The sequence below is a fragment of the Apteryx rowi genome, unplaced genomic scaffold, assembly GCF_003343035.1.
Source record: "Apteryx rowi isolate R43461 unplaced genomic scaffold, aptRow1 scaffold_725, whole genome shotgun sequence".
Classification (NCBI taxonomy): Eukaryota; Metazoa; Chordata; class Aves; order Apterygiformes; family Apterygidae; genus Apteryx; species Apteryx rowi.
The window spans coordinates 2082-15774 of NW_020451011.1; the positions used below are offsets into that span (position 1 = coordinate 2082).

At 41.3% G+C, this 13693-nt stretch overlaps 1 protein-coding gene across 7 annotated transcripts in view; it reads left to right on the forward strand.

Annotated features, from left to right (window-relative positions):
* Positions 1-3306: 3306 nt before the first annotated feature.
* Positions 3307-13693, forward strand: part of TPK1 (thiamin pyrophosphokinase 1) — a 319620-nt gene continuing 309233 nt past the window's right edge. For 6 of the 7 annotated variants that reach the window (XR_003257018.1, XM_026087615.1, XM_026087617.1 and 3 more), the window contains exons 1-2: positions 3307-3391; positions 3583-3639. Coding sequence is in view for 5 of the 7 variants with exons in the window: in XM_026087615.1 (XP_025943400.1) it covers positions 3597-3639 (43 nt within the window). In the remaining 2 variants the exon portion in view is untranslated. The remainder of the gene's footprint in view (positions 3392-3582; positions 3640-13693) is intronic. The other variant, XM_026087616.1, reaches the window with a different exon arrangement.

Below are 13693 nucleotides of genomic sequence, written 5' to 3' on the forward strand. Positions count from 1 at the left end.
GTAGCTGGTTAATAAAATGGTAGCCCTTCACTGGAAAAGTAAACTGATGTCCTAGCACAGAGATAAGGTGCAGAAGGTAGGTGAAAGTGCTTGTTTTTCTAAAAAGTAAATCAACTTCCTGACTGCTTGTTGTCCTTAAGGGACTATCCATAAGACAGCATGCCAGGCTGGGTACAGTTACCCATTTTGTCTATTTGAAACTTCTTCTGCTGTACAGTATTGTTAGGCTCTGCTAAATAGCATTAAATAGTTGTYATGTCCTGCCTTAGAGATCAATGCATTTCAGCATTGACTGAAGCTATTACTGTGGAGTTGACTCTTAAAGATCTTTATATTGTGGATGAAAGGTTCATACCTGAAAGAAGGGGCACTGAAAGAAAGCCAGAGTTATCAAGGAGAGGAAAGAGCATCTGACATGCTTGCCCTTTGCTTAGTAGCGGAGTAGGCAGACAGTTTTGCATTACCTTACAGACCTCTGCACATGCTGAAAGGATTTAAAGGATCCCAGTGTCAGCCTGCTCAGTCAAAATCAAGACTGATTTTTCTCTGTAATACTATTGTTGTGATGAATCACACATTACTACAATTAGCAGAGAGAGATACAATTACTCTTTTGAAGCAGTGGCTGGCAAACAATTGCCTGGGACACCTAGGCCTGATAAAGGCAGAAAAAGAATGTCATCAGGTATGGAGAGACAGGAGAGACGTCACAAAAAAACTGCTGAAAAGGAACAAAGGAGAATAACAAGAGAGGAAATGGCTTGTAACTGGACATCATCAGAAATGGGGAACTGACTGAGACGGGCCTTTGGTCTGAGCAAGAGTGGCTGTTCTCATGTATAAGAGGCCCCTGCTTGCTTATCARCAGCCACTTGTATCTGATGTTGGCCCCTGAGAATAAATACAAAACCATTTACAGAAAGACTGATACGGTTACTGAAAAAAGATAAGCTATACTGGAGAAGGCTTAACCACTTTACCCAAGGGTAGGAAAAATGCTCAGCAAAATTGAAAGGGGGGAAGAATAAAGACATACAAAGTGAATGAGGAGACAGTTAAATGAGAGGAGGAGAGCACAGGCCATCACATGGGTTTGAAGGCGGCAGCATAGGACTTATCTTTTATCCTACTCTCCTGATACCACTGCATGGCAGTCCCCACACAGTTGGCTTCTTGGAAGGGAGAGTAGGTTTTTTCTTTCTTGTGCTGTTTTTTCCTAACCTGTTTAAAGAATGATGCTGAGATGCTATGCAAGCCCTACCCTTTGAAATTCAAGTTCTCAGTGGAGAAGGAAGAAAACTTTGAAATAATACAAAAAGGAGACAGAAAGCATTTTCTATTTATACATTGTATAAATAAATACAGTGGGATCTGTATCTGTCCTTAATATCTTTACGTTATGTTTCCAGATAGCCTCTTACTTCCCCCATTGTGAAGACATGAGTACTTCTGATGCTTCTGAATTTCTTATGATCTTTGTGGACTAAAATTGCTTGGAGAGTGTAATCTCTTACAGTTGGCAGGACAGTTTATCTGAAAGATCTAAAGCAAAGACAGTGCTTGCACCTGCTATGCTCAAAGATACACCTATAGTCATTGAAGACTTGCGTCATCACGTAGGCTAAATGTGGCCCGGCCCTACTCAAACACTTAAATTTTGTCAAAATTTGATTTGATGGTGAATCTCAACCTACCAGCACAGACTGATTAGAGGGCTGACATGTTGTTTCCACTGTCCTCCCATTTGACTGGAAGCCTTCATTGTTTAACTTGCTGTCCTTTTCCAAAAATCTCAAACTGGACCTGCTCCTCCTTATCTTATCCCACCTTAGAGGTGCCTCAGCCTAGGGTGCGCAAGAGAAGGCAACCTCATGGCTACTGTAAGCAACTCCAAGGGTATGGCCACACAGGACCCTCTCAATTGCTGGAGTGTATTTCCTGGAAGAGCAAAGACAAACCAGCAAACTTGAAGATAACAACTGTCACTGTGAGCCCTGAGCCATGYGCCATGCTCCTTTGCTGCCCTCTACTGCAGGGCTCGGTATAATTCCCCTAAACTGGCAAAACCTGGTATTTCACCAGAAAGCCAGGGCTGCCAGCCAAGGTAGGGCTTGAAACCTGGGGAAAACACTGAGAACTCGAGAAGAGATGCAAGATGATCATGATAGCACAAGAAATGGTACTTGTTACGGGTAACTGTCCCTTGTAGAAATCAAGATAACAGCAAAATCACTTTTCTAGAAGGTGGAAACACACTAAAGTCACATTTTTGGAGCCTCAAAATTTGACCTTTGTGCTCCTTGCACAGTATTAAATTTAACAAGTGTTATGTATTTTATGTCTGAAGATGATTTATTTTCTAGTTAAGAGTCCATAAACAGGTGGAAACTATCTATATAACAAGTTTTGTGATGATATTAATGCAAAATAATTTTCACTGAGCTTTAAGCTGTGACTATAACTTCACACTGTTTTGCCAGGGCATGAAAACTAGAGAGCACATTTGAGTACAAATATGCCATATGCTGACTTATTTTCACTATTCAAGCTTAGGGGCTGAGGCTTAGGAGTGAAAAAAGTCTAGTATCTGAAATAATAATAAAAAAAGTCAGGCTGTAAACCTCCAAACTCATGGATTTTTTATGCAGCAAAAGGCTTTTGAAGACAGCAGTATACAGACTGCATACAAGATGCTGGGGTCTAACCACAGGATTGCACCTGCAGTTCTGAGCTGCAATTTTTTTGAGTTTCAATGGTTTACTGCAGGGGGATAAAAGCTATAAAGACTTTCCTTTTGACTGAACTATTTGTTACAGGATCTCGGCCCTGAACACTTGTAGCACGGATGGCGTGACTTGCAAATTTTGTTTCCCTTCTTGTATCATTTGCCTTATCCAACTCCTCCATACCCTAGTAAACGTTTAATAAAAAGGAAGTTCTCACCGGCTTCTTTTCCATTCACAAACAACACCAAGAGCTTCCTCGTGTTGTAGCTCCTCTTTATTTCCCCCCACAGGCAGTCGTAACCAGCTTTACATTTTTTAAAACGCTGAGAACCGCTGGGAGGAGCGGCGGGAACCCCTCACAGCCCCAGCCCCGAAGTGCCCCAGGGGAGCAACACAGCAAGCTGTACCAGCGGCGCAGCAGCTCCCAGGGCCGGCGGCAGCCACCGCCCGCTAAGCGCGTCTCTCCTCGGGGGTGAGCCCGGGGCAGGAGGCGGCGCGCGCCCCAACGGCTGCCGCGACGCGTCACCAACCGCCGCAGCAGCGCCGCTGCCCCTCCCCCCCTTCCCGCTGCTGAATCCACCGCCGAGCAACGGATCGCAGCGGCGATCGATTCCGCCGGCTCTCCGCCAGCCCTCCCTCCGCACCCCCCCGGCGCCGGCCCGCAGGTAGCGCAGCAGCGGCATCACCCCGCCTTCGCGCGGGCGGGCGCTGTTGCCGCAGCCCCGGGGAGGGGTGAAAGGGGCCGCTCTGACCCCCGGGGGCGGCGCGCCGCCAGCTCCGCACCCTCCTAACGAGCCCTTCTCTCTGTGCTTTTTTTTTCTTTTCCTTTTTTCTCCTGTTTTTGTGTCCCAAGCAGCGCAGTGAGGGGCCATGGAGCGCGTGTTTACGCCGCTGGACTGCCTCCTGCCCGCGGGTACGGTACCTCCGTGCGCGCGGCGCTCCCCGCGGAGCGGCGCCAACGGCCGCAACGGCCAATGGCCGCCTGACCTGGCGGGGTGCGGCGGGGGCTCGCAGCGCTTCGGCGGGGGAGGTGACACCTGGCGGCGGCGCCGCCGCGGGCGGGCGGGCGGGCGGGGAGCTGCGGCGCGCCCCCTGAAAAGCGCTGTGAAAGCGGGTGCAACCCAGCTAGGGGGGCACGCCTCTAGTCTGAGAGAGGCAGGTCCTCCTTCAACACGACTTACGACCTGGAAAAGTTTAAACTAAGCTGAGATAGCAGGTGTGCCTAGGTTTGCCTAATCCCCCCCTTCTTTTGTTGTTAAACCATTGTAACTTACCATTTCAAAAACAGACCTCAAGAATTCTTTACATAAGGAAGTTGTATCGGCTTAACYGAATACATGGGCATACACTTGACATTTACTATGTCCCATACCTGGCATACATTTGAAGTTTATTTTGCCAGGTATCATGTGGTACTGCATGGTCGGCAGCAGGATGAGTGCATCTGTTGTTGTTTACCCTGGCCCAACTGATGTGCAATAACAGGTTCAACTTTTGTAATTAAACCACTGTGCTTGTTTTTAAAACACTTAAATGAAAACAATGCAAACTCCTGTCTGGGCGTTTTGTTTTGAGGGGCTGCTTSTATCAGCTAAGCAGCAGTACCATTCCTGTAAATCAGCAAAACAGAAGTATGCCATACCCAAGCTGAAATTTTTATGTAGTTTACTACCATTTAAACCCCTTCAGGTTTAATTGATACCTTCACTTAAGTTGGCACAGTTTCTTGGGTTACTCCAGTAAAGTTTATTTTTTTGTCTGGGGAATCTGTGGACTGGCGTTCTTATTTCTTGATGGGGCTTGAAATATGCTACCTGCGAGCCATGCCTTTCCTCTGTTCTTTGAACCCACCATATGTATCTGGCCTACCTCTTCAATTCTGCAAGGCAAAGCTTTTAGTTTTTTAATTTTTCCTATTCTTAAGCTCTTCTTGTGTATTCTATTTTTGTTTACTTTTTTTGAGACCTGAGAGGCAAGCGTGATTATGAATCTGTATCACTAATCCCACCATCTGTATATAAGGATAGAACACATGTAATAAACACAGGTTTATGTAAGTAGCTTGTAAACTCTTTGGAATAGGCACCTCTTCACTGTGTTTGTGCAGTATTAAATTCAGTAGGACACAACTTGCTATTCGGTATGATCCCTTTATAATAGTAAACATTTTTCTATAAGGTGATTTTTAAAGTTACATAAAAGTTAGTTGGTATGATGGCTGAATTTTAACTTTCATTGCTCTTTTCTGCTCTGTTGTGGCACACAGTGACTTACTTAAGCTGCTGTGGTCAGGTATGTGTTGTTATTTATTTACTAGTAAAAAGAGATYGAGGAAGGGGAGAGTTTATCGAAAATATACACTTTTACCATTTAGGTACATTTTTACACCTATCAGTTTAATTAAGAGCATATTTAAATATTTCCCAGCATTTCTTTTAATTGTGCTTTGCTCTAAATTTTAGAAGTTTTTTCACTGATTCAAATCAGGATATGTTCAAACCTATTAATAGGTAAAGTTGTATGCAAGATGTTTCTACTAGAAATATGTATTAACATTGTATAAGGGTTTTTGTTCATTTGTTTTTGGGGCTTTTTTTTGGGGAAGAACAGGTATCATCTGTTCTTCTGTATCCTGTATTCTAAGATAGTTGCTTTTCACAGGCATTTGTGTGTTGGTGAGACTACCATATGTCCCCACCCCCCAGTTATGTCTGGTTGGAGTTTGAAGACTTGGTATCTTTATTTACTGTTTTCAGATGACCCACAGCCTTGTCAGAGCAGAGGCTTCAGCTGGGTTGCAAGAAGTTTGCTGCGTCTAAACAAATGGCCAGTGCAAGTAGACGATTCAACTTGATTATACGGGATAGTGTGCATATGAAATGCACTGTGGTACTGCATCTAAAGCCCACATCTGCATCATTATAGGCATCATTACCAGCATTTCAAATCAGTGTAGCCTGCTCAAGGTATGCAAGGCTGAACAGACTTACTTGGCAATTTTGCAGTTTAAAATCTGATAGCCCACTTTTGGAACTCACAGTTAAGGTTTTCAAAGCTGGGTAGATAAAATGGGGTTTCTAAATTCTTCTTGAAGACATGCCAGTAGTTGTTACCTTTGTTAGCTTCAAAGGGATATGTATTTAAGCATCTAAATAATAAAATTTATGTAGATCATGACACATCTTAGAGATTAGATCTGAGGTTACAGAATAAACTCTTGAAAGGACTTTGAATTACTGCAGACCTTCAGGGGGGTGCACGCTGTATATAACATTTCTGGTCACTTTCTGAAACCCTGTGCAAAGACAGTGGCGAACTGTAGGAAGGAGTGTAAAAGGCTTACCAGCTATGTGTGGCAGTTATTAGTTATTTTTCTTTTTTTGGATGTTCAGAAATTACAATGCTGACATTTACAAGAATAGAATAAATACTTATGGGTGTAGGAACCTAATATTAGGTGCCTGATTTTGAATTTCAGGGTCACATGCACCTCTGTAATTTTAATCAGTGTAGTTAGTGTGAGTTCTTATTTAGATATTGGATTTTGCACCAGCCTATATGGTACCTGATTGAGGCCCGAGTAGTAGAAATTTGAGAACTGCTGTGCTAAACTAATACAGTCAGAGCCTCAGAGATTTTGAGCATTATTCAGTCAAACAGCTGGAGAGCAGTTTAAAATCASTGGGCTACAGACAGAAAGCTGTGCTGTGCACTTCAGAATTGTGTTGATTTGCTTAACATAGTTTAGAATGGATAATGAGTTAGAATTTAAAAGCAGGATTGAGCTCTAAATTTGAGTACTGAATGCTGAAACAAATATATTTTCATTTCCTCATGAAATGAAATCACAGAAGCTCACAGAAGTCCCCACTGAAGCCGTGTGTGCTGCTGTGAAAGGGCTGGGCAGAAGCTTTGCAGGGCGAGGCTGTGACGCAGTTGTAGAAGGCTGATGGTAGATGTTGTCACACTACAGTCTGTGAATCATTAAAAGAGGGGCTGTGTTTCTTCTGGAGCATCCTTTGATGGACTAGCCATTTCCCTGCTGCTGTTTATATCCTTTTCTTGCACTGTCGTTACCACCTGCTGCTTGTCCCAGATTGTGCTGCAGGCATTTATGTGGGGGGACAAGTGTTTCTATATATATATATATATATTTTTTTTTATAATACCATGAATTTTAAGAGCTGCGTATACCATGCTTTTGACTGCTTAACAGTGGAAACACTGCTGCATGCTTTAGGAAGGTTACCTCTGAATGCCACTTGGAATTTTTTAGTAGTGCAGAATGCCAGCTCTGCTTACTAAGCCATGTTTTGTAACAGGGAACTTTTTACATTGTGTTCCAAAATATGGCTGGATTCTTGTACGTCTCCAAACATAATTCATGCCTTTTTGCCTTGCAGAGTCCTTAAAATGCAGCTTATTATTGGTTTTATCAAGTGGAGTGATATGCAGAAGGAGGATATCTTCCTTGRCTTATAACCCAAGACCAAAGGGGCCCAGGAGTGTCTTGTCTTGTTGAGGAGGAGGGACTGAAAAGCAGAAACTTATCTGGTCCTTCTGCTCTGTTCTGTGGCTCACAGAGGGCTCATGGGAGCTGAGCTTCTTATGACAGACAAGGAGCATGTGCTATTTGTGAGTGTTGGTTCCCCTTTCCATCTCCTTTTCTCCTCCCCAGTCCTGTGACAAAATGTGCTCATGAACTATGCTTCATTGGGAGCTAGTGGGTGATATTTGGTCTGCTGAGAAGAGGATGAGCTTGCCATTTTTCATTTTCTCTTCTTAAGCTTCATGAGGTTTTGTGATTTCTTCAAGACAGCCCTTTTAAGTATATCTGGATGGATCAGCAAATTGACAGTTCACCTTGAAATTTGGCCTTTCTTTGGCTCTGGTTTTGAGGACCAGTGAGGCACGTGCAACTGCACGGAGTATGGCATTTTGGGGATCACTTAGGAATATGAAATGAATAGGGCTTGACTGGGTATCAAGAGGTGTGCATCCATGGAAGAAGATGAAAGAAATAGTAGGAGCAAAAGTATGAGGCAGTGGCAAGAATGCAAAGTATATGTCTATGATGCTGCAATTWCTGCTTGGGAGGCTCTCTACTACGAGAGCCAAGTTACTCAACACTGGTACCTGGCTAGTTCTTTCATAGCTGCCTATACTCCTGTGATAGCACCACACCTTCTAAAGAGAAGTGGGGAAGACAGCTTCTGACATACTGTGGTCCAGAGGGATGCTTTTGAGTCAGCTGCAGGCTGTAAAAGCCACGAGGTAGACAGCAGTGAAACTGTCTCTTGCCTGTTTGTTCCTTTGGTGTTTGTGGAAACATAACATTATACATACTTTCTCAAAAGTACAGGAATATATCAAGAAATTATTCAGCATCTTTGTAGATTTATTTTCCTGGCTAGAATACTCTCTGAATCTTATTTAGGTATTTATGTCAAACCAAATTAATTGGTTTTCAGTGTGCCATTGCCATCTGGAATCAAATCCAGTTATGCTGATCAAGGCTTTGTAACTTTTGGAATATCTCTAGGTGATCTGCCTGTAAATTCAACTTTTTTTTTGTAATTAAATTCTATTTTCTCTATTTTTTTTTCTTCCCCTTCTGATGCTTTCAAGCTGTAGCTTCATTTCACTGAAGCAAGGTCATCTATGTGTCGTGAGCGATGGAGCCACAGAGATAGGACAAAGACTGCTTCAGAATTATGTGAAAGTGTATAGTTGTCTCTTTGTGTAAAGGCACTATAAAACTCTGCATTGAATTTAAGGGAAAGAGAACAAGAGGAAGCAACAATACGCTGTGAATGCTCTTCCATCATTCCGCAAGCTTAATTGTCTGTTGTTTGACTATATGTCTTCTCCTAGAAATGTTGCTGACTGTCCACAAGTTACCTCTGAAAGAGTTATATCACCATGTTCCATTTTAAGTGCCTGGGGCTCAAATTCCCCTTCTTAAAGTTCCTTTTTCGCTGACAATTAAGATTGAAATTTAAACATAAAACAGTGACATATTTATCCCTCAATGAATGACCTCCAGTCCATAGAATAGGTGGTCCAGCAGGAGCATCAATAACCATCTAAGTGCCCCTTCACTAGAGTCCTGCATGATCTCTATGATGTGTTATCTTGCAGAATAATATACAAAATTCTGTAGTAGTAATCAAGACGGTTATGGGGTTAGGAAATCAACCTGATTCTCTCTGCTAGCTGTTGAACACTAAAAGCATATAGAAAATGACAGAATCACAAATTATTGGATAGCTTCACAATTTTATAGTTTTTCTGTGATTGCTGTTGGGTCASACTAGTAAAGTTTTAGGCGAATCAGATCATTCAAAAGCTGTGATTGAGCTCACCTAATCTCACTGAATCTTACTGAAAAATGTTTCCAGGGATGACAGTCCTTTAAGACTAGTTCAGCAATTCCTCAATGAAATTAGCAAGCACTTTCATACCTCTGTTATACTGTTCTACTGTGTTAATTAAAGCATGTTTAAAAACAATTTGGTTTATGTGAATGTTGCTGACCTGCTCCTGCTCTTCATTTAATATAACAAGTAACTGTTTGTTTAGTAGACTTACTTGGGGATGCCTCTGCTAGTTTCTGAGGTAGCTGTAAGCATTCAGCCTCATACCCTGCTACTCACTGATCAGCTATGCTGGATTAGTGGTTGTTACTGGTCTATAAATGTTTTTGTATAGATTACTTACAGGAACACTTATGAGTGAAGTATCATAGAAGGTATTTAGCAGAAGTCATCACTGTTAACCTTACCACTTTCTATTAATCTTTGCTTTCATGTGCTGGTATCTTTTGGACTTCTTTGCCTTTTGATTAGGATTTTTCTTTCCTTTCTTTTTTTTTTTCCCTCCCCTTTTTTAATGTTTTATATGCAGGTGTATTATTTGGAATGGGCAGCAAACCACCTTTAGTAATTTGAGCTAGTAGGAAGACAAATATACATTTATTTATTTATGTGCATGCACATCTTTTGAAATAAGTTGATAACCAAGTCAATTGCTGTTTGTTTGCATGAATGGCAGAATTCTCATCTCATGTGGTATCAGTGCTGCAAAAAGTTCCATATCTTGTGGCCAAAAATAGCGAATGGTTGACTTTGTCAGATGGAAATAGAGTGACAGAGGGGGCTGAGGTGATACTAAAAAGAACAAAGTATAAGAGCAATAATGTCATTGGAGCTTCTGAGATGAAAACTCACCTTCATTATAGCTTGCACAGATAATGAAGCACTGGAATAAACTCCTTTTGGAAAGGCTTGGAATTTCCCATCAATGGAGGCTTCCAATAGCAGACTACCCTGACTTCTGTGAGGAGTCACTTAGGTGTAGCAAGTCCAGCCTTAAAACTGGGAAATGAACTAGCTGGCCTCTTAACACACCTTGTAGTCCTTTTTCCCAGTGACTTTCCATACAGATAAGGAGGTGGGAAATATACTTGTTCTAGATGCCAAAATGTTCAAGGTTTTTGTGTCCTATTACACTTGTGCAGGACTGCTGGAAACCATTTAAAGATATGTTTGAAGAACAAGACATTATTAATCCTAAGAAAGGACCAGAAGTCACAGAAAAGTCTGGACTAATATTTTTTGTTTACTGCATTTTCCTTACGTGTCTCAGGTCAGCTCTTAAGATATTTTAGTAGTTTCACAGCATCTTTAATATTATCTCAAATCTGTGTGTGTGTGTATGTATATGTGTGTGTGTGTATATATATATACACAAATATATATATATATATATATATATTTGAGCTAGGTTCCTTTCTGGAAATGAAAAACAACAGAGGAGATTCTTTCTGTTTTGCAAAACTGATGCAAGTCTGATTTATGAACACGTTGAATATGAAGCAAAGAAATGAGGCAGCTTATTTACACAGGAGAAAACATAGTACACATAGACTTCAAGTTTTTCAAGGTCCAAAATAATAAATCCTAAACATATACTTGTCAATCTGTTTTAGATTTGAACATCTGAAGACTTTAGTCAAATCTTAATCTATGCAGAAAATGGCAGGATCTAGCGTAAAACCTGAAATCAATCTCTTAAAAAACAAAACAAAAAAMCCCCACAAAACTCCTCCAAAAACACAGAAAACAAAACACCTAGCAACAAGCAAACAGGCTAGCAGCTTCTGTTCATGAGCCAATCTTCAAGGGATTTCACATCTCGTAAGTTTATTAGGTGTGGATCTAAAATTAGGCCCTTTAAGAACAGTACTGTTAACTAGTGACTTACTCCAGAAAAAATTACTAGTTAGGCATTTGAAAAAGTTGTTTGTGTGTGACATAATAAAAGTCTGTGCTGCTCTAAACAATGATGAAGAACATGGTTTAAAAAAGGAGGGAAAGAACTCCAGTAACAGATCTTACCCAGTATGAAATATAGCAAATCAGCAAGAAAGACCACTCACGTGTACACCTGCCTGTGGTACGTTTTACAGCCTTCCCCATCTCTGATCTCTGCAAATAGATGTGAGTTTGCAGTGTGTCCAGCAATATTAACTAACCTAGAACTATTGCTAGTCATTTTAAAATTGAAAAGAACAGTCTGTCAGTTGTTCCTTTCCATGTTTACTGAAGTGCTCCACTTATCATAGCTAAAGATAATCAATTCTTATAACTTTGGCTTTTGTCTTTCTGTAAATTATAACTGTGCTGGAATGCATGCAAATAATTTATGGAAACAGGTCCTCCTTTTCATCCAGCTCTGACCTTAAATGTGAGGAATGCGGACAACAGTGTTCATGCAGCATTGCCTTTGCATAATTAAAAAGTTAGGAAATTGAAAATTTGTGGTTGCTACAGGAACATTTGTTGAGTTAGATTCTACACAGAGAGTACATACAGATACTAGGTTTTGGTTTGCTCTTAAATTAAAGCTCTTGTCCTGCATTCAGTTGCAGCTGGAGCCTCTAGTGGCTATGTTTGAATTGTATTTTGAAYGGTAGCTGAATTTTCTCAGTGGTAGTGTTGATTCTTTGTAGCTTGTGTTGATGGATTGTCTGCCAGCCCTACTCTCTGGCAGGATAGAAGCCAGAGGAACAGGCATGTTTATCAGGCCAATTGAAATAGTTGGGAAACTAGCCAGTGAATTCAACAGGAGCAGAACCTGTCCCCTTACAATTAATTTATTGTGTAGTTGGTGACTGCTGATTTAGGTTTTGTTTTATCTCTTCTTTGTTTTACTGTAGCCCATTCTTTTTCCTTCTATGTTTTCCCCCAAATTATCTGATCAACATTATCCTGGGCAACAAAAAGCAATATGGGAGTAGTTCAGATTTTTTTTTTTTTAGTGAACACAGTTTTTGACAGACATGTGTAGTGGCTTTGGTGGTAAAAGTTGTCTGTGCATCTTTTGCAAGGAGACTAGTTTTGAGTTAGCTTTGCTCTAAAAGAAAGGCTGATGTTTCAAAGTATTGGGCTTCAAGAGTTGTATCTCATCTAGAAAAACTTTGGCCTCTGTCACAGTGTCAGTTTAAGTCTGTTTGTGGACCTGCCTGGTGGAGGCCTGGCAAAGGCTGTCAAGAGAGGTGTTCCTCCCTGACCCCCCTTCCCCCCAAACTCTCTTATATATGTTACATAAGTATGTATAAATGAAAGCACTATTTTGCTTCTGTAGCAGAGCAGGACTGATATGTCAGTCAAATCTGGGGGCTATTGTGCGAGTTGTGGCTTTGTTTTGGGGCAGGGTTTGCTTTTTGTTGTTGTTGTTTGTTTGTTTGKTTGGTTAATGCTCATAGCTGATCTAGCTGTGGCAAGCAAAACGCTGAAGTACAGCACAGGTCTGAGCCTAGGCTGAAACTCCTGTACTTCAGGATGACTTAAAAAGATGCTAGGTTGTAACCGCACCTAGGCAGTTGTTAGCAGGTGGTGCCACTTAAATCACTTGAAACTTTACTGAGGTTGATTTGTGTCACAGAGCAGCTGCACAAATGCGGAGTTGGTCTCCAAGTACTCCATTCTGAGACTTTGCATTCTTGGTGAGAGTTTTATGTRTAGGAAAATCCTGAAGGCTGAGGCAAGGTCTGTACAACAGAGTTTGACCTGCATGTCAGTAATGCTCACACGCCTCAAGTTCTTTGTCTGTCTTAACTGTGTAACCAAAAGCATCTAATGCAGACACTTTAACACAGGCAATACTTTCACTTTTGGAAATAAGCAGTGTAAAGCACAGCAGCTTTGTAAATGTAGACTGTGCCCCCTTCTGGAACACTTTACCTGCACAGTTAACAGTTATACTTCATAGCAAAATACTGCTTAGGTGGTTATGCTGTGAGTCAAGAACAAAAAAGATATTAAGGAGGGTAGYTTGAGAGTTAGGTACCTAAGAATCTGCTGTTTGGACAGTTGGACTACTTAAGGCCCACCTCATTTCATGATCGCTGGACTTGAGTACACTAGAAATGATCTAATTATGTTATGAAAATGTCTGACTCCCCATCACCACTTTCTGCTRCAATTGGAAGTTTATCTTTCAAGTTCCCCAAAAGGGAGCATGATTTAAATAATAATAATAAAGCAATACTGAGGAAATTTTTAAGAGCAACTTAGTGTTTGGCTTTCCAGACTTTCAACAGCAGTGGTCCTGAAAGGTTGCTGCTACAAGATCGATCTTCAAACTGGTCTAATGACTTTCACTAGCTTCAAAGTAGAATAAAGAGCATTATCTGCAATCCTGTCGTTTTAGGGTGCTGGCATATTCCTGCTGTTAGGGAGAGTGCCGTCCAGTTAGCTCCTCTTTCTTTGCCCAAAATCCACTGTGTCCATGATGTATAGTACTGTACGCGCAGGCTTTGCGGTTTAGGCCTCATCCTGATGTAAATTAGTTTTTCTAATGACTTAGTAACAGTGGACAGAGAATTTAAATGAGTGTTTTGTACCTTTGCAGAGAATGAAAATTGCTGATATCAGATGTTCTTCCTTGAACTTACATGTTTG